The 18,225-nt window shown below is 42.9% G+C and overlaps 1 protein-coding gene across 3 annotated transcripts; it reads right to left on the bottom strand.

Moving 5' to 3' along the window:
• Positions 1-556: 556 nt before the first annotated feature.
• LOC127048756 (histone H3.3A) lies at positions 557-9,024 on the bottom strand. 3 transcript variants are annotated; one of them, XM_050948656.1, is made up of 5 exons: positions 8,910-9,007; positions 8,110-8,260; positions 7,232-7,386; positions 4,786-4,939; positions 557-1,195 (listed from the first exon to the last, which is right to left on the bottom strand). In XM_050948656.1, exons 3-5 carry the CDS (start codon positions 7,357-7,359, stop codon positions 1,067-1,069), a joined length of 411 nt encoding a protein of 136 aa, XP_050804613.1. In that variant the 5' UTR covers positions 7,360-7,386; positions 8,110-8,260; positions 8,910-9,007; the 3' UTR covers positions 557-1,066. The 3 variants fall into 3 exon arrangements, with proteins under 3 accessions (XP_050804613.1, XP_050804612.1, XP_050804614.1); XM_050948655.1 differs by lacking the exon at positions 8,110-8,260 and having other exon boundaries at positions 8,910-9,024; XM_050948657.1 differs by lacking the exons at positions 8,110-8,260; positions 8,910-9,007 and adding an exon at positions 8,546-8,629.
• Positions 9,025-18,225: the final 9,201 nt, after the last annotated feature.

The following is an 18,225-nucleotide window of genomic DNA, read 5'->3' as shown; positions in this document are numbered from 1 at the left end:
CTTTGTTTAAAAAAAGGCAAAACAAAACAAACATTACCTAGTTCAGAATGAGATGGGCAGTGTGGGGAGGGTGTGCAGGGGAAGAGATGAATAAAAAAAAAAAATACATTTTGCCTTGGTTTGCCTTAGGTTCTTTTGATTATGTTCTGCATCGACTGAAGGTTTACTTCCAGATTCTGCATAAATGAACAGTTTTTACTTGAAGAAAAAAAAAAAGTCAGATTACCAACAATATTTTTTTAATATATAGTGAAATGTAGAACTCTTACCCAGTGACTTACTTATCAAAAAGTGTTGCTTAACCCTGAAGTGATTAGAGGCTCAAAACTCTAACTTTATTTTCTTTTAATAAAGCAGCTACTTCACAGTTAATGAGAGTACACACTTTTATGGAACCAAGCTAATGTTAAAACAATGCTGGAAATGTTACCTTTCAGTATTAAGACTGGAGCAGGAAGAGGAATCGGTAGAAAAGTTGTCCAAAAAAGCTATACACTGAACACTTGTATCTAGGATGATCCAAGTAGAAGGTTTAAAAAACAATACTAAAAGCAGGTGTCGTTTAATGTATTTTAATAGCAAACTTACAGGAACAGCACAGAAGACAGACAACATTAAAAACATGTACTTGCATGTAGGACAACTCAGTTAGAAAAGTATAGCGAATGGATGGAATCTACTGTATGATAAAAATACTAAAAACACCATTTAATTGCCATCGATAAGAAATTTACTTGTTTTAAAAAAATCCAAATGCTGGCATTGTCCAGAAAAATTTGACAGGTTTATTTATAATTGATATAAAGTTGAATTGTTGAAACTTGTTCGCTGAAACATTTTTGACTGCATTAATGCTTTATGTCTCCGCATTTATATTAAAAATCCACACACAAATGAAAATGGAAAAAAACTTGCCAATACCCGATTCTGTCCCCTATGTTTCCATTTGCAACCATATACTTAGGTACCTTTTAACCCCATGGAAAAAAAATATCTAACGTTCATTACTACCAATAACAGGAAGAAGAGATTTGTACTGAGAAGGACAAACCCACCACAGTGGAGTTTAAGCACGCTCTCCACGTATGCGGCGTGCTAGCTGGATATCTTTTGGCATGATTGTGACACGTTTGGCATGGATAGCACAGAGGTTGGTATCTTCAAACAGGCCAACCAGGTAGGCTTCACTTGCCTCCTATTACAGAAGAAATAAAGAGTTAAAGACTTTTTACACACGTAGCACCTAAAAGAACACAGGAGTCCATGACAGAATCTCAAGTAGTTGTAATAATCAGAAGTCTAGGGACGTCTCTATTAAAGATAGCAACAGTTCAGTATTTTCAATAGTGTGGCAGTCTCTCTCACTGCATCCCTACAAACAGACAACTTGTATTACTTTTACTTCCATAGATAATGATTTGCTATACCTTCGGTCAAATAAAAGTTGGGTATACCACTGCTATTTAGCTGATATTCTCTGGAAGATGATTACAGAGATACTTAGACCAAAACGTAAGATATGGGGAAATATTATAGCTACAACAGTACTCCTATAATTGAATAAAGAAATATTCAATCATTTTAAAATACTTTGATGAGGAACTTAAAGCTCATTATTATGACTGAGTGTGACACTAAACTCAGTAGAACAGCTTACACTGTGAAGTGAGCAAGAGTCTGAATTCTAACATCAAGTAACCTTCAAGTTAGCTTCTAAAATACACAATACAGAAACAGGTACGAAGCCCATACAGATGTTCTGCAGCTTCTATACCTGTAAAGCAAATTTGGAAGACTGCTTAAAGTTTTTACAAATTATATAGATTGATGCTGAACTTTCTTTTGACTTGTACTTGTGAATGGAATAATAGGATAACTGTAGCATTAAAAGGTATGTCTCAATGAGCAAAAGGTGTGTCTAGGCTCCCACATCTTAAACTTGACCTGCTAATTCATGTGAAAACTACCAACTACCTTTCTCCACTAGGATTTTTCCTGGAATTAGTTATTTTGAGTTCAGCACACAGCTTTTCCTACTGACAACAAGGCCAAATACACGTTAGAAGCCTAGTGTAGACCAGATACTCTGCCACTAACATATAGTGAAGTGGTCAAGCTAAAGGGAGTGCAGTCTACAACATAGACTCAATATAAATTAGCTTGCATCTTAATAGGGCTTTTCAATCATGTTCAGGTAACTAGGATGAGCCAACAGGATTGCAAAAATAAATACACATGCCCTTTTTGCCTGGCAAGATTTACCACTAGGCTGAGCACTAGAGTAAACCGAAGGTTTCTATCCTGAAACAAAAGGGATAAGTGGGATGTGTCCAGATTAGCCTTTGAAATGTTTTAGCAACCTTGAGTTAATTTGCAATCAGTTAATTTCAGGTTAAAAAAAAAAAAAAACACCCCACTAGTGTAGACAAACCCAAAAATCTTGAGAAGCTCCCACTAGGTTTTAAAACACCATTTAAGGATTTAAAAGCCTCATGGCACAATCCCTCACTTTTGCACATGCTTAACTTTAAGCATGTCAGCCCCACTGAAATTAGCGGTTGAAGTTAAGCATGTATGGGTCACTAACCACAGGCATTTACTTTAAAAATAAAGCAGCAAAATCATTTAGAGACAAGCCACCCACTTGAAATATTTGGTCCTTCTAATTACCTGAACACAGAACTTCATCAAGACAAGTAGGCATTACTATTTTTCACAATGAGAAGAGAAGAAATGATGCTATAATGCAGGGGTGACCAAACTTACTGACGCCCTGAGTTGCATACAACAATCTTCAGAAGCTCAAAGACTTGAGGTGCACCTGTCAGGGCTTGGGATTTCAGTCCTGTGAGGAGGGGAGAGCTTGACCCTGCTCAGGCTCAGGCCTCCATCCCCACTCCTGCTGAAGTCCCAAGCCTCGGCAGGCATGCTCCGTGGGGCTGAAACCTCAAGACTCACCTCTCCATTGGGCAGAAGCCAGAGGCAACACATGTGGGGTCATGTCCCCGTCCCCCCCCCGATTTTTGTCAGGGTTTGCTAGCCCTGCTCTGTCACATGGTGCCACCAGGCCCCCGCCCTGCACAGCAGCTGCTGGAGCCAGCAAGCTGGGAGCTGCGGCCATGGGGAGAGGCAGTGGGCAAACAGCTGGGAGCTGTAGGGAGAGCCACCTCTTATGCTGCTGCATCTCCACGCAGCAGAGCTAACACCTGGGAGCTGCAGGGAAGGGCTGATGAGGGTGGAGGGGCCGAGGGGGGTGGGTGGGAGGGTAGCATGCCTCAAGCTGTTGGAAGGCACAATTGAAATGTTTGTCCCTCCAACTCTCAGCAGGCACCAGTTGTCTCTGGCAGAAGCCCCTAGCCCCACTATGCTGCCACAGGGCAGAAGCCCTGAACTCTTCTCCCACCCCCAGTCTGGTAGATAGAGTATGGAGGGAGATGTGGAGGGGTACACACTAACTGTAAAAGAACCGCATGAAGCTTGCAAGCCACAGATGGCCACTTCTGCTATAATATAATTCTATTAGCAGCTTTATCCAGTTATATTATTAAGTTACAGTTGTATTAAAATTTAATACTGAAAATTGCCAAATCATTTTTATGTGCAGCAGTAACAAAAAAAATTAACTATTCAGGATTTAAGTTGAAAGAGCAGGATCAATAAAAAGCCACCAATTTCCCAATATACTTTGTAGTACATAACTGAAATGCTGGCAAATCCGCAATTATTAATCACGGTCATACTAAGTGTATTTTAGACAAGCCCTGGTTACCTAAATGTGTGCTCAGTGAAGTTTGTTTGAGTGTCCTGAAACCTTAAATTAAAAACACACACAGATTATCTACTCTCAAAGTGCTTGGCTTTCAAAGATGTTAATTATTACAAAATTTAAGTGAGAGGAAGCAACAGAAGATTTATCTCAGTTTATTATGAGAAAAGTACTGTTTCTGCATTTAATAAGTTACGAGATTTTTTATGACAGCTATTTCCAATTGTAATAATATACTTATGGCATTTTTATAAAGTTGTTTCAGTAACTAGATTTTATCAAATTATAAATGTTTCAACAACAAAAAGTTAATTACTTTGGGCAAATTGAACGCTGTAGCTTCAATTCACCTAGAATTGAATCGGTAGATGCCTACTTCTGAAGTTCACCAATCGAGTGAAATTCTGACTAACCATAGAAACAGCCTAGCCAATTATATGACTTTACGGAACTGACCTATCACATCCTCTCTCCCATAGTAACAAAGGCAACAGCATGGCCCTATCAGCTACTGCTCTAAAGAAAATATTCTTTTAAGTCATATTTCCATGTTTTACCAGCATATGGCTACTTATATAAAAGTTACTGCAGATTAATTTGTATGCATATTTACAGCAATGTCCCAACAGTTCCACTCTCAGCATGATGAATTATTTCCTTGATAAACCTTTTTTCAGGTATTCAGGGTACTCTAAGAGTTAATCTGTTTAAATTATTTTTTAAAAAAATATTAGAGGTTTCATTTAGGGATGTTTCTTTAGTTCTTTGTGATGTTTTTAGATATTTGCATGAGGAAACACCAGGTAACTCATTTTGTTAACCAGTACTCAAACTATTAGGAATCCACACTAGCAGACAGGGATGTCATTTAACCACCTTCCGAATATGAATACAGACACATACAAATCTAAGCAGAATAAGTGCATTAAGTTTCACAAGCTCATCTACAGACATCCACGCACAAGAAATTCATTTAAATTAGGCCTGAAAATAAATCACAGTCTTCCTTTAAGTTTTACCTGCAAAGCACCAATAGCAGCGCTCTGGAAGCGCAGATCTGTTTTGAAGTCCTGAGCAATTTCACGCACCAGACGCTGGAAGGGAAGTTTGCGGATCAGAAGTTCAGTAGACTTCTGATAACGTCTGATTTCACGGAGAGCCACAGTACCCGGCCTTTTAATTAATACAAAAATAATTAACATTTACAAATAATTTATATCATTTTAGAGTATCACATAACCCATGTTCTTCTAATCTGAACTAGGAACGTTTTGTATATGCTCTGTATTTACATTTCGGTAATACGAAGCATCTCGGTATTTACAACACAAAAACATTTTGACTTACAAAGAGAGCTTGATCTCATCATTCATTTATATATTAGCTTCACCAGGCATTCCACCTATGGATAAGCAACAAGAGTAGGCCCTCCGAAGTCTTGTATTCAGCATGAAAAAAGGTGTACAACACATTAGCTAACGTACACTAATCAACATGTGTTAAACTAAGTGTAGACAATGCAAGTTGTAGTGTTAACATGAGTTTTCTCATGGGCAAGACTCTACCCAAGGATTTACCTCAACCAGCTAATTCAGGGGTGGACAAACTTTTTGGGCTGAGGGCCACATCTGGGTGGCGAAATTGTATGCAGGGCTGGGACAGGGGGTTGGGGTGTGGGAGGGAGTGTGGGGTGTGCACGAAGGGGCTCAGGGCAAGGGATTGGGGCATATGAGGGGGCTCAGAGAAGGGGGCTGGGGTGTAGAGTGCAGGAGGGGGCTTAGGGCAGGGGTGCAGGACGGGTGTGGACTGCAGGAAGGGGCTCAGGACAGGGAGCTGGGGTGCAGGAGGGGCACGAGGTGCAGGCATGGGGCTTGGAGCAGGGTGCAGGCAGGATTCGGGCTCCGACCCGGCTTACCTAAAGCGGCACCAGGGTGGCAGCAGCACACACCGGGGCCAGGGCAGCCTCCCTGCATGCCTGCCCCGGCCCTGGCCCGCTCCAGGAAGCACTGAGGTCCCTGGGGGTGGGAGGGCAGAGGGCTCCGCGTGTTCTGCCCTTGCTGCACTGCTAGGCATCTCCCCCGAAGCTCCCATTGGCCGGGGGACGGTGCCTGGAGACAAGGGCAACACACAGAGCCCTCTGCCTCCCCACCTGGGGGCCGCAGGGAAGTGGTGCTCGCCGCTTCTGAGAGCGGCGCGGGGCCTGCGGCGCCACAGGGAGCAATCTTACGGGCCAGATCCAAAGCCCTGAGGGACCGGACCCAGTCTGTGGGCCATAGTTTGCCTACCCCTGAGCTAATTCATGTCAAAAACAGGTCATTCCCTCCCTACTCTGTAGCTACTACCATAAAAATGGCATTGAAAAACACCATATCCTTGTTATATTTTATCCTAAGAACTTAAAATCTATTCTCATGAAATTTCCTTACATGAGTGTTTTAACTAAAAATTCATGTTAATGCCATCTTTTTGCAAACACACAGTTCATTTCTGGCATGATTATTGTGTATATTTCATTTATTATGAAACTGCTGCATTTTTTGCCTTAAGTTACTTACTAATTTGTAGTATTAATTTCCACCCTTTTCTCATCTGTATTCTCTAATATTACTTATGGACCATGAATGCAGACTAAAACATTTTTAAAATATGCATTTGCAATGTTTCAAGATTACATTCACTTTCCCAAATGCCCTTCTGTTCTCTTCTCAAAAGGAAACACACACACGCTTTAATAACAATGACCATCCCTCAAGATGAACCATGGTATGTTAAAACTCTTCATTGTGCAAAGATCCTTCCGGATGAAAGAGTTTATTACAACATAATTGTCAGCAAGAGATTTACCTGTAATTCTAGCCTATTTCCTCCTCTATTTAAGTCTTCATTTTAGGTTAACTGAACATAAAATTATTTGCAGAGGTTCTGCTTATATGTAGACATGTTCTGCCCTCTAATGGTAGAATATCTTAACTACACTGTCAGTTCATTAAATAGCAAAATAGCTGTGAAGACAGAATTGTACCAGTTTAAGTAAATGAATATCAGTTCTGTGCATTAAAGTTTATTCCAGTCTAATTCTGTTACAATACTTAAATTAATCCGAAGCCAAATGACCAAAGTGCAGATATGTTTGGATGACATTTATTTGTTTAAGGTTAAACGTGGTCTTAATTGCATAAATATAATTTAATATGCATAATCTATTAAATAAAATAAGCCCATTATTACTACATGTAAATTTAAGTCACTGTACAAATGTTCTACATAAAACATATTATGGATTATTTAAAACTTGTTCATAATCAAGTGGTGAAATAATGAAAGCATTGTAAAAATCACCCTGATCAAGAATTAAAATGAAAACCACCAAAGTTCCCCCAATGCAAAAAGTTCTGCTCTGATAAACGTTTCCGTTTGGTTAAGGGGATGGTGCATCACAAGCTTTGTCCCTGGTAATTTATGTACCTGTAGCGATGAGGTTTCTTGACCCCTCCAGTAGAGGGCGCACTCTTGCGAGCTGCTTTCGTAGCGAGCTGCTTCCTAGGTGCCTTACCACCAGTGGATTTACGGGCAGTTTGCTTGGTACGAGCCATGTTCCTGAAAACTTCTCTTCCTTACACCTATCGGTAAAAAATTACCATGCGATCACACACTGCAACAAACTAACCACTAGCTCAGATGTTCCGGAAATGCAGATTTACTTTTTACACCTTAAAAATATTGTCTAACAAGAATCAAACGACGAACAACATTGAACAATTAAAATGATCCCGATTATACCTCTGTACAATGCAAACACCACACTTCTCACAAGAGAAACTGCGACCCTAGGTAACTGCTTGCCACATAAAGGAATCCTTCCCTTTCAACTGCTGAATTAGGAGAAAACACACTAGCCAAAAAGGACTATCGGCCTAATTTAGCTAATTGCAAAAGAAATTAAGTGTCTGAAGACCTTCGATTATTATTAAAATGCAGTTTCACCCAAGAGTTAAACAGGAACGATGCAGCAGCAAAACCTAAATAGGTCGATTCAAACAACAGATAAGAGATTATTACTGCCCCCTGTAGCTCTCCCCCGTCAGCTGAAAAGTGCTACAAATATTACCTGAAAAACATTGGGGGGCTTGCATCCAATTTATAGTCTGCATTGAGCAAAAATACCTCTTTCAAAATAGTAGAGACGGGGAAAGCAGACAAGCAGCCCCTCAATGCTTTCTGCAAAGCAACCTGCCCATTGCAATCGCTCGGCTATGCCCGCAAATTAAAAAGCAAATACACATAAATTGGTATTTATGCTGCAAACAAAAAGAGTCTGACTTAAGTTCAAGAAAGCAACAAACTTTTTTGGGGGGTTGTTTTTGGTGCTGCCTCTCTGTCTCTTTCTGTGCAATTGCTTTTCCAAGGTTGCCTCGCTCCCAAGCGCCTCTCACTGGCAAACTCATCTCCCAGACCCGAACAAAATGGAAACAATCACGAAATGCAGCCCTAGTCCTTTTGCAAAGAGGGAAAAAAATAAAATTGCAAAAAATAATGCAAAAAATACAAGGAACTCCAAACCATGTGGGTGCAGATCAAGTGGGAATGGGGGAAAAGTTTGCAATCAAAATGCAAAAAAATGCACTGGGTTGCGGTTGTTTCTTTTGCAAATTTCTTTCCTTTTTTATTGTTTTTTATGCAATAGGAAAAAAAATATGGTCGGTGACCAGAGAAAAGAGACAAGATGGTGAAGCTGAGCAACAACTGTGGGGAGCAGGGGAAGGAAGGCAGGAGAGTTACCCTGGGCTGGCAAGTGGCTCCTCTTTGCAGCTGCTTCCCAGCCGTGATCCGGGGAGATGTTGGGCTCAGGAGGTAGCTAAGGGGCTGGGGAGGGTGCTGGTGGGGGTTTGGAGTGGGGGTTAGGGGGGCACAGGGGGGCAATGATCGAGCGAAGAGGGGCTGGGGGTGCTGGGGAAGGGAGCAGCTCAGGCTCCTTGGCTGAGCAGGGGAAGGTGGCGAGGAGAAGGGGGATTCCGGATGCTGCCGCTTCCCAGCAGCGGTTTCTGGCCCCCAAAAGTTTGTGCGGCGGGTTGGGGGGCGGCCATGGGGGCCCCCGCCGCGTTGCGGGGCGCGGGGAGTCTGGGGGGGAGAGCTAGGGACTTACCCCCGTCCGCTTGGGCTGAGAGCGGCTGCCGTGCAGGGAGGGAGGAAGCGAGGAGGAGCTACAGCTACTGCTGCTGGCGGCGGCGGCTGAGAGCACAATTGAAAGATGGCTGACTCGCGAGGGCCGTCCCCGCCGCCTGGCCACGCCCCTTCCCGCCCCGGACACGCCCCCTCCTCCGCCAAGAGGCCAATGGTGCACAATGGAGGGGAGGCTTGGCCACGCCCACTCCCCTTCCTCCCTCCCTCATCTCTGCCCCCGCGCAACCTCTGAGCCGGGCTCTGTGTGTACAAACACAAAAGACACGCCGCGCGCGCGAGAGGGATTCCCTCGCCTCCTCCCTTTTCCCGCGAGCAGAGGGGGAGGCCAGCGGCCAGGAGGGAGCGCGAGGCTACTCTGGGGACTCTGCCGCGGCTAACGGCCGCGGGCGCGAGCCCAACAGCCTGCGCGAGATCAGAGCAACGGCAACCGGCCCCCAGTACCAGTCCGCCCCTCCCCTACCCCAACTGTATCCAGCCCCGCAACTCGCAACCAGACCCCACCACTGCCCTATCTCCAACCCCCCCCACATGTCCCTTCCCCTCCGAGCTGGCTAGGGCCAGGCAGCCCCACACTCTTGTGCGGGGTGAGCTCCTGCTCCCATCCATGGCAAGGGGCCCCTCATTGCTGAACAAATAAAAGTATTAGTCGTGCTCCTGGCTCACCTGTGGGGCACTGCCCGGATGGGTCCCACAGCTCCTCTTGCTGGGACACTGCAATGTACAACAGTGCAAACACTGCACGCTTGGCACTAATGTAATTCATACATGTCAAAGGTGCTTTAGGGAGCCAGATGCAGTCCCTGCCCCAAAGAACATAAGCAAAATGTCTTGAGGGACTGACAGGCTGGAACAGTGAATGTTGGGGGGTTAAAAAGTGAAATTAGACATGTCTGGAAAAACTCAGCTCTAGAGCTGGTTCTCGACACCTCCAGAGTTTGAGGATGCTCAGATCTGAAGAGCTGTATCAGTCCTAGGCCTGGAAAAGTATTTTAGGGAAACTGCAGGTATCTAGTTCAAACACATAAAAACCAAACCCTGCAGTGCAACCAGGTAAGACTTTTAGAACCGCCTTAAAATTAATCTACAATAAAATAATTCTCTTCCCCCTCCCTGCAAAATCAGACTTTTGGGTGCATGAGACTGGGAAGGGATCACTGCTGAGAAGTTCAGCTTGGAAAATATTTGTGGGAGAAATGGGTTATAAGGAGGGATTTGAAAAGAGTGGGAACGAGAGAAAGTGCTTGGAGGATCAGTAGTGGGAGATTATTCCAAGGTGAAAGTGAAGTTATGGTCAGAAAAGTGACTATGTAAAAATGCCCCCTGCTCATCCAAGTAATCTGATCCCTGTGTTCATTCAGAGTTATATTTGTTGCCTTATTATTTAATGAGAACATGTATTTTACTTTACATTTTTGTTAAATATGAGAAGCTTAAATATCTATGGGAGAGTGAACTGAATTATATTCTGACTTACCCATCATGAACAGATTTGGTAAGTTGCAGCTGCAGGGACAAATTCTGTAGTCAGTTAGATCTGTGAAACCCAATTGTCTTCAGTTGCACAGGTACATAACTAAGCTGAACCTTTACCACAGGTGATGATGCAAGAGCCAGAAAAAATAGTTTGACTCTCTGATCTTAAGATGAGTTTGTGAAGCTAGCAGTTAGAAAAAATATCATTTTACTTGTAAACTCTGGAAAAATCAATAGAGAAAACAAACCTGTTATCATCTGATACTACTTTTACAATCACTTTTTAAAGTAGGTCTGCACTTTAAGAGTTAGTAAGAAAGAAGGCCCAGAGTAAATAATTATAATAGTATAGAATAGGATATTAAAATAGGATATTATAAAATACAATATAAAATAATAAAGGCCAGGCACTCAAAATTAACATTATTACTGATACAGTGCTAACAGGCTTCAATGACTAGTTGGAAGAGTTAACAGCCATTAGTATAGACAATTATTAAATGAGAGGAAGTGCCCAGCCTAAAGGCCATTATTGTTGGTATTAACTGTAAACATATTAAAATGTAAAAATAAAGTAACTATGCTTTCATGTATTGAAATGTTGCATTGGATATGATATGGGATTTCGTTTACAATATAGGTCTTTTCTTAGCAGTTAGGGTCTGACTCTGCAGTCTTGTTTAGCACAAATAGTCCTATTAATTTCAGTGGGAATCTTCATGTAAATAAGGACTGGAGGATTGAGCCATTAGATTACAGTCCAGTGAGCAGGGGGAAGCTGCATTCCATTCTCAACATACCATTAGGTTTAATATAATTTGTATTAATAACATTAAACTATGTTTAACTCAAGTCCAACATTGCTTTGAATGATGCCCTATTCCAGCATTTTTCAAACTTCAGGTCATGACCCAGTACTGGGTTGTGGCATGTCAGGCACTAGGTTGCTCTGGTCGGCACTGCCAACCGTGATGTTAAAAGTCCCATCAGCAGTGCTGCCCAGCGAAGGCAGGCTAGAGCTTATCTGTTTCGATACTGCGCTGCACCCCGGAAGTGGCCAGCAGCAGGTCCGGCTTCTACGCAGGGGGACCATAGGGCTCCAGGCACTGCCCCCACCCCAAGCACTGGCTCTGCACTCCCATTGGGAACGGGGGGGAGGAGGGGCGGTGCCTGCAGGCAAGTGTCGTGCCTCTACCTAGGAGCCGGACCCGCTGCTGGCCGTTTCTGGGGCGCAGCGCAGGACAGGCAGGAACCTTGCCTCTGCACCCCAGCTGCAACACTGACCGGGAGCCGCTGGAGGTAAGTCTGCACCCCAACTCCGTGCCCCAATCCCCTGACCAAGCCCTGAGCCCCTCCCAAACCCAGAACCACTTCCTGCACCCCAAACACCTCATCCCCAGCCCCAACCCAGAGCCTGCACCCCCAGCCCAGAGCCCTGACTCCCTCCCTCACCCCAACCCTCTGACCCAGCCCTGAGCCCCCCCCCAGATCTGGATCCTCTCCTGCACCCCAAACCCCTCATCTCCGGCCCCACCCCAGAACCTGCACCCTCAGCCCAGAGCCCTGACCCCTCCCACACCCCAATCCCCTGCCCCAGCTCTGAGACACCTCGCACATCCTGAACACCTTACCCCCGCACCCCAACCCTCTGCCCCAGCCCTGAGCCCCTCCCACACCCCAAACCCCTCATCCCCAGATCATGGGCATCAACAATTTTCTTCAACTGGGTCCCTAGAAAAAAAGTTTGACAACAACTGCCCTATTCTGCTCTCCCAGCCAGGAGCACTGCCTTTGGTGGAAATTCCCTCAAATTCCATGATGTCATAGGGGGTGGGACAAAGCATAAATATTCTGGCTCAGCTGGCTCACTTTGTCTCCTGCTCTTGACCTAGTCACTTCTTCTGGTTCCCAAGATGCAAAACACAGTTCCTTTCCCTTCTCACAGGTCCAAACCAAACTTTTCAGGAGATAGTGAATGAAAGAAACCCCTATAAGCAACCCATGAGCAAAGAATAAGAGGAAATCAAATGTGCATCTACCCATCAGTTCTTACAGCTGTGCTGCTGTCCCGTTGTTGAACTGAAACCTTACAACAATAATATCTTTAGAATCAAGCTGTACCTTCAGTTAACCATGCACATTGAAGCCAAAATTAATCACATATGAGTATTTGAGGGGAGAATCTGTCCCAAAATCTTTCAACTTTCTTTAAATTTAAATTCTTTACATTGTCATCTTCTCAATTCCTCTCTTCTTACTGATGTTTCTAATATCCTTAAAGGCAACTTGCAAAAGAAAGAAAAATGGATTTATTTATGAATATATAAAGAATATTTGAAACAATTCAAGACTTTTTTTTTTCGTGTTTGTGCCTTAAAAGTACCAGGAATATCCAGTTTTACATTCCCAATGTTTTGCTGGAGGACGGGGTGATGGAACAATTTTTATAGTAGGGTCCTGACAACCATTGAACCAAACTATAAACCCTGTATATAATGGAAAACACTTCAAGCCAGGGGGTGCTGCAGCACCTTCCGCTCCCTTAGTTCCAGCACCTATGGGAGAAGACTTTTGAGAACCAGAGAACAGTTAATAGAGCTGAGGGTGCTACTGAGAGATCTTGTCTCTTAAGTGTTTTTCAGACACTGAGTTAAAGGTTAACACAGAAGCAAACTAACAAACGTTGGATGCCTCACAATCAGGGTTCAGACCAGGCACGGCACAGCAGGTGTTCTAGTAGCACAAAAAGACTCGGCCTCAAGTAAAGCCGAGGGATGGATGGACGGTCTTCCCTCTACCAAAACCCAAGAAACTAGGCAGACCCTACAGCTGAACACATTTTGCATTTAGGTCACAGAAAGACCTTTTTTGAGCTACCTTGTGTGAGCTAGACATCAACTGGACAACTGAAACTTGGTGAGCCCACTCTGCGAGACACCTGAGCATGAGAAATTTTATCACAAAAGGAATTTCAAAGACAACATTATACGCAAGAAAATAGGGGTGAATTAGCACAGAGAACTGAGAATCAGAGCTCCTGAGTTCTGTTTCTGATTTTGGATTATCACTGATTTTCTGTGGGTTTCAACAAGATGAATTCTGACCCCATGATTATTGCTTCAGTCCTGCAAAGACTTATGAATGTGCTTAGTCCAATTGACTCAAAGCTTAACTTTACACTGATCCTATCTGCATCTTCCAGGCTCCCCCCAACATCACCACCACATACACACAAGCAAACTTATACTGCCATTGATTTCTGGACAGTGGTCTGTACTCTCTGACCCTTACAATGGGGGCCATAGAGCATGGAAAGGTAATAAATGCTACTTGAAGCAACATTAACTAATCCCTACTTTTTACATGGCCCAATGGCCATGTGAATTTCCTCTGGAAGAGAAATTGATGGCTACACAGAGCAGAGAACATCCCGTATAACCATGTCCCCTCCACCCCAGCACCAGGTTTTTATAACATCTTTGCTGCCCACCACACAGCACGTTGCAGAGGGATCAAAGAGTTCATGATGTGTGGGATCATCCACTATTTGACATATATATTGCAATAGCTGTTTTTAAGTCTTATTATATATATCAGCCATGAAAGTCTTGTTTACCGATATCCAATGTATTGGCAGGGGTGGGAGGGAGAACACTTAAAATGTAACAGTACAAAAGAATCAATATTCCTAATAAACATTACAAAAGTCCCAAAAAGAATACTGAGGAACTTTTAAATAGTTGTACTTGGTTTTACACTATGTTTCCATTTCCTTTGATTGTCCTTATAATCCACATGTTTATGCTGCTTTTTATTATATGTTAAATTGTTTCAGTGTATGGATAATTGACATGAATAAATACCACTACTATATTTTTAATACAGCTGTGGGCCTGCCCTCATCATGGAAGCTGCAGCCTCTTGCTGAAGAGTTCAATTGACTCTTTAAACTTGCGCATTTTGTTTTTCTTTCCTCTGCATAGTATTCTACTACTAAAAACACATTTTTGACATATTATAAGAACATAACATCAGAACATAAGAACGGCCATACTGGGTCAGACCAAAGGTCCATCCAGCCCAATATCCTGTCTGCCGACAGCGGCCAATGCCAGGTGCCCCAGAGGGAGTGAACCTAACAGGTAATGATCAAGTGATCTCTCTCCTGCCGACGATCTCCACCCTCTGACAGACAGAAGCTAGGGACACCATTCCTTACCCATCCTGGCTAATAGCCATTAATGGACTTAACCTCCATGAATTTAGTTAGTTCTCTTTTAAACCCTGTTATAGTCCTAGCTTTCACAACCTCCTCTAGCAAGGAGTTCCACAGGTTGACTATGCGCTGTGTGAAGAACTTCCTTTTATTTGTTTTAAACCTGCTGCCCATTAATTTCATTTGGTGGCCCCTAGTTCTTATATTATGGGAACAAGAAAATAACTTTTCCTTATTCACTTTCTCCACACCACTAATGATTTTATATACCTCTATCACAGGGGTCGGCAACCTTTCAGAAGTGGTGTGCCGAGTCTTCATTTATTCACTCTAATTTAAGGTTTCACGTTTCAGTAACACATTTTAACATTTTTAGAAGGTCTCTTTCTATAAGTCTATAATATATAACTAAACTATTGTTGTATGGAAAGTAAATAAGGTTTTTAAAATGTTTAAGAAGCTTCATCTAAAATTAAATTAAAATGCAGAGCCACCCAGACGGGTGGCCAGGACCCAGGCACTGTGAGTGCCACTGAAAATCAGCTCGCGTGCCGCCTTTGGCACGCGTGCCATAGGTTGCCTACCCCTGCTCTATCATATCCCCCCCTTAGTCTCCTTTTTTCCAAGCTAGATGTTGTAATGATGCTCTGTAATATGATAACATCCTGTTAAATAGAAAGATCTGATGATTATATTCTTGGATAATGTTTCTCTAAACAAAAGCTAATTTTGTTTTGTTTCTGATATTTACATGGCAAGGATTTATAAACTTGTTAAAACTTTCTAAATACATAGTTTTAAAAAACCCACACAATTTTAATAAACAGGGCACTGTGACCTCCTAAGGTACAAAAGGGTTAAATGAATCAGACACAAAATAAAGGAATGCATACCAGAGCTCTAAGCAACCTCAAAAAAGATTTAGTATGGCTTATGGGTAAGACAGATGCTTGCAGGGTTAATTTACAACAGGACCAAAGACTGGAAATTCTATGATATCTCAGAAAGTGATTTTTAGGGGAAATGTGGTCTAACGTTTAGAGAAGGGAGCTGGGAGTCGAGACTTTATCTCAACTTTTCCACTGATTCTGTTTGACGTGGGGCATACCATTTAACCTCTGCCTTAGTTTACCCATCTTGATGTATCCACGATAATACATATGTGAGAGGTATTATGTGGCTTGATTGATATTTATAAAATGCTTTTGGGTTCTTGGACAAAAGTTGCTGTACTAATGCAAATTTGAACTCATTATAAGGAAAACTGGTGGATAAAGAGAAACTGATTTGAAAAGAAGCCCACCAAGCAAAAGTTATTTTGCACAGATATAGATATTTTGAGGGAGTTTAAAACGTCTTCTGCATACAGAGCAGTGGTTCCCAAAGCAGGGCCAGCATTAGATGCACTGGGGCTCAAGGCAGAAAGCCGAAGCCCTGCCACATGGGATTGAATCTGGGCTGAAGCAGAAGTCTGAGCAGTGTAGTTTTGCAGATGCTCCTGTGGCATGAGGCCCCAGGCAATTGCAGTGCTTGTTAGCCCTTAATGCCGGCCCTGGCTTTTATATGCAGAAAACCCGTTATTGTGACACAGGTGGGCCGTGGAGTTTTTATAGCATGTTGGGGGAACCTCAGAAAGAAAAAGGTTGAGAACCCCTGATATAGAGAATGGTAGCATAAGCATGTGAGGAAACATACCTTCCTAAAGTTACACTATCAAAATAATTAACCTCATTCTAGCTGCCCAGGTCCTTCATACATGACCAAGTTATAACTTTTTTGGTCTTTTTTTTAATCCTCATGCTTTCCTGTACAAGAAACTGATTGTCCCATGAGCCTCATCCCAAAGGAGGCTCCTGTAAAATGTTTTATTTCCTCGTACTTTACTTCTGTGTTGATAGACTGAGTTTAAGCTACTGAGGAGAAACAACCAGGATAAAGTCTAATTAGTTCTCAAATGAGATTCCTACAACTCCAATGATTTATTTTGATCTCCTATTTAGCAGAACCACAGTGAGTTGGGTGGCCTCAGGACTCTGGCAAACAAGCCCCTGTAGGTTTGCATTGCAAAAAACACAGGCTTACTATTTTCCATCCATTTAGTCTCACATTGGCCTGATTTCATAGTGCTATTTTCTTATAAAATATGCTCACTTCTGCACTGATGCAGTATCTAACCAAGGCTGAAGTTGACTTGAAAGGCTCTGACTTTCTCGGAGGCACCATATTTTGGAGAACTAAAAGAGATGTATTATTTAATTCATATTTTTTCTCAGTGGAATAGACTCAGGAGATATGCATCTCAGTTTCAGAAGTGCCCAGGAGGGCAGCAGTCATACACCACCACAATACAGGATACCCCAGCAAACAGCAGTCCTCAGTATCAGGTGTGGTCCTCAATATCATTAGTTTATTTGAAACACTGAGGCTCTTTTGACCCAGTACTTTCAAAATATGTATGTTCACCTCATTGTGAAAGTAGGAGTAAGGTCCTCTTGAAACAGTATTAAAGCATTACAGGTCTAATTTTGAACATCTGCTGAGTTACGTTCTCAGTAATGGTATCATTATTTTGTGATCTGACCCTAATACAATTCTGAGATACTCTGTGTGACACTTTGTATCTTGGGGGAACACCCAGCACACCCATATTCATCCTTGTAAAATGATTGTGTGGTATCCAGAGCAAAGTTTGTCATGTCGGGTGTCTTTGGAAGGCTCATGATGCACTGAGCATTGTTGTTATAGTGATGTTATAGTAATTGTTGTTACAGTAATGTTATAGGTTATAATTTCATGTATATAGTTATGAGACTGAAAATGTATCCTCATGTCTTAAAATAAGCCCAAGCAACATCTCTCAAAGAGCAGAGAGGCAGTTCACACCTCATCAGGGCATGCATGGGACAAACCCAACCCAGCCTCACAGGAACACAGGACACTGGCCCAGGCAGCAACAAAAGGATCTGTTGGACTCTCGAGTGAGTCACCCCCCTTCCTTTGGTCAGTTTGGATTGCAATGAGGTAATGCTCATCTGACTCTGAAAGTGGGGCAGGCAAAGCCAAGAGGGAAGAATGAACATGATAAAAGGGAGAGATGTTTGCCATACTCTTCCTCTCTCTTGCACTTACATCTGCAGACACCACACCAAGCGACTGAAGCACTGATTAAAGGGGAGAGCCTGGCTGAAGGGGAACCAGCCAGCCTGTGGTGAGAGGCTTCAGACGGAAGTCCTAGGGTTGTGTCTGGGACTGGAGATATTGGCTAGTGTCATTCGGTTGCACAATCCAACGAGCAGGTTACATACTAGAGGCTGTGCGTGAACAACCCAGGAGTGGAGGTTCTCACAGCAGAGCAGGGTAAGCCTGGCTCCCAGAGTCAAGAACTGGAGTGACCTAGCAGATCACCGGTCCAGATAACACCAGAGGGGAATGTCACACTCTGTAGCATCCCATCTTTTTTAATGAGTACTCCCAAGTCTCAAAACCCACTTTCAGGAAAACTGGACTCTTGAGGGACAATTGATGAGGGAATGAGGAGCCGGAATGGCAGGCAGCATATTTTATAATGACAGCAGGTAACTTTACGTTC

Source organism: Gopherus flavomarginatus, chromosome 4, assembly GCF_025201925.1.
Source record: "Gopherus flavomarginatus isolate rGopFla2 chromosome 4, rGopFla2.mat.asm, whole genome shotgun sequence".
Taxonomy (NCBI): domain Eukaryota; kingdom Metazoa; phylum Chordata; order Testudines; family Testudinidae; genus Gopherus; species Gopherus flavomarginatus.
The sequence above is the reverse complement of the archived record's forward strand: the minus strand, read 5'-3'. Positions and strand labels throughout refer to the sequence as shown.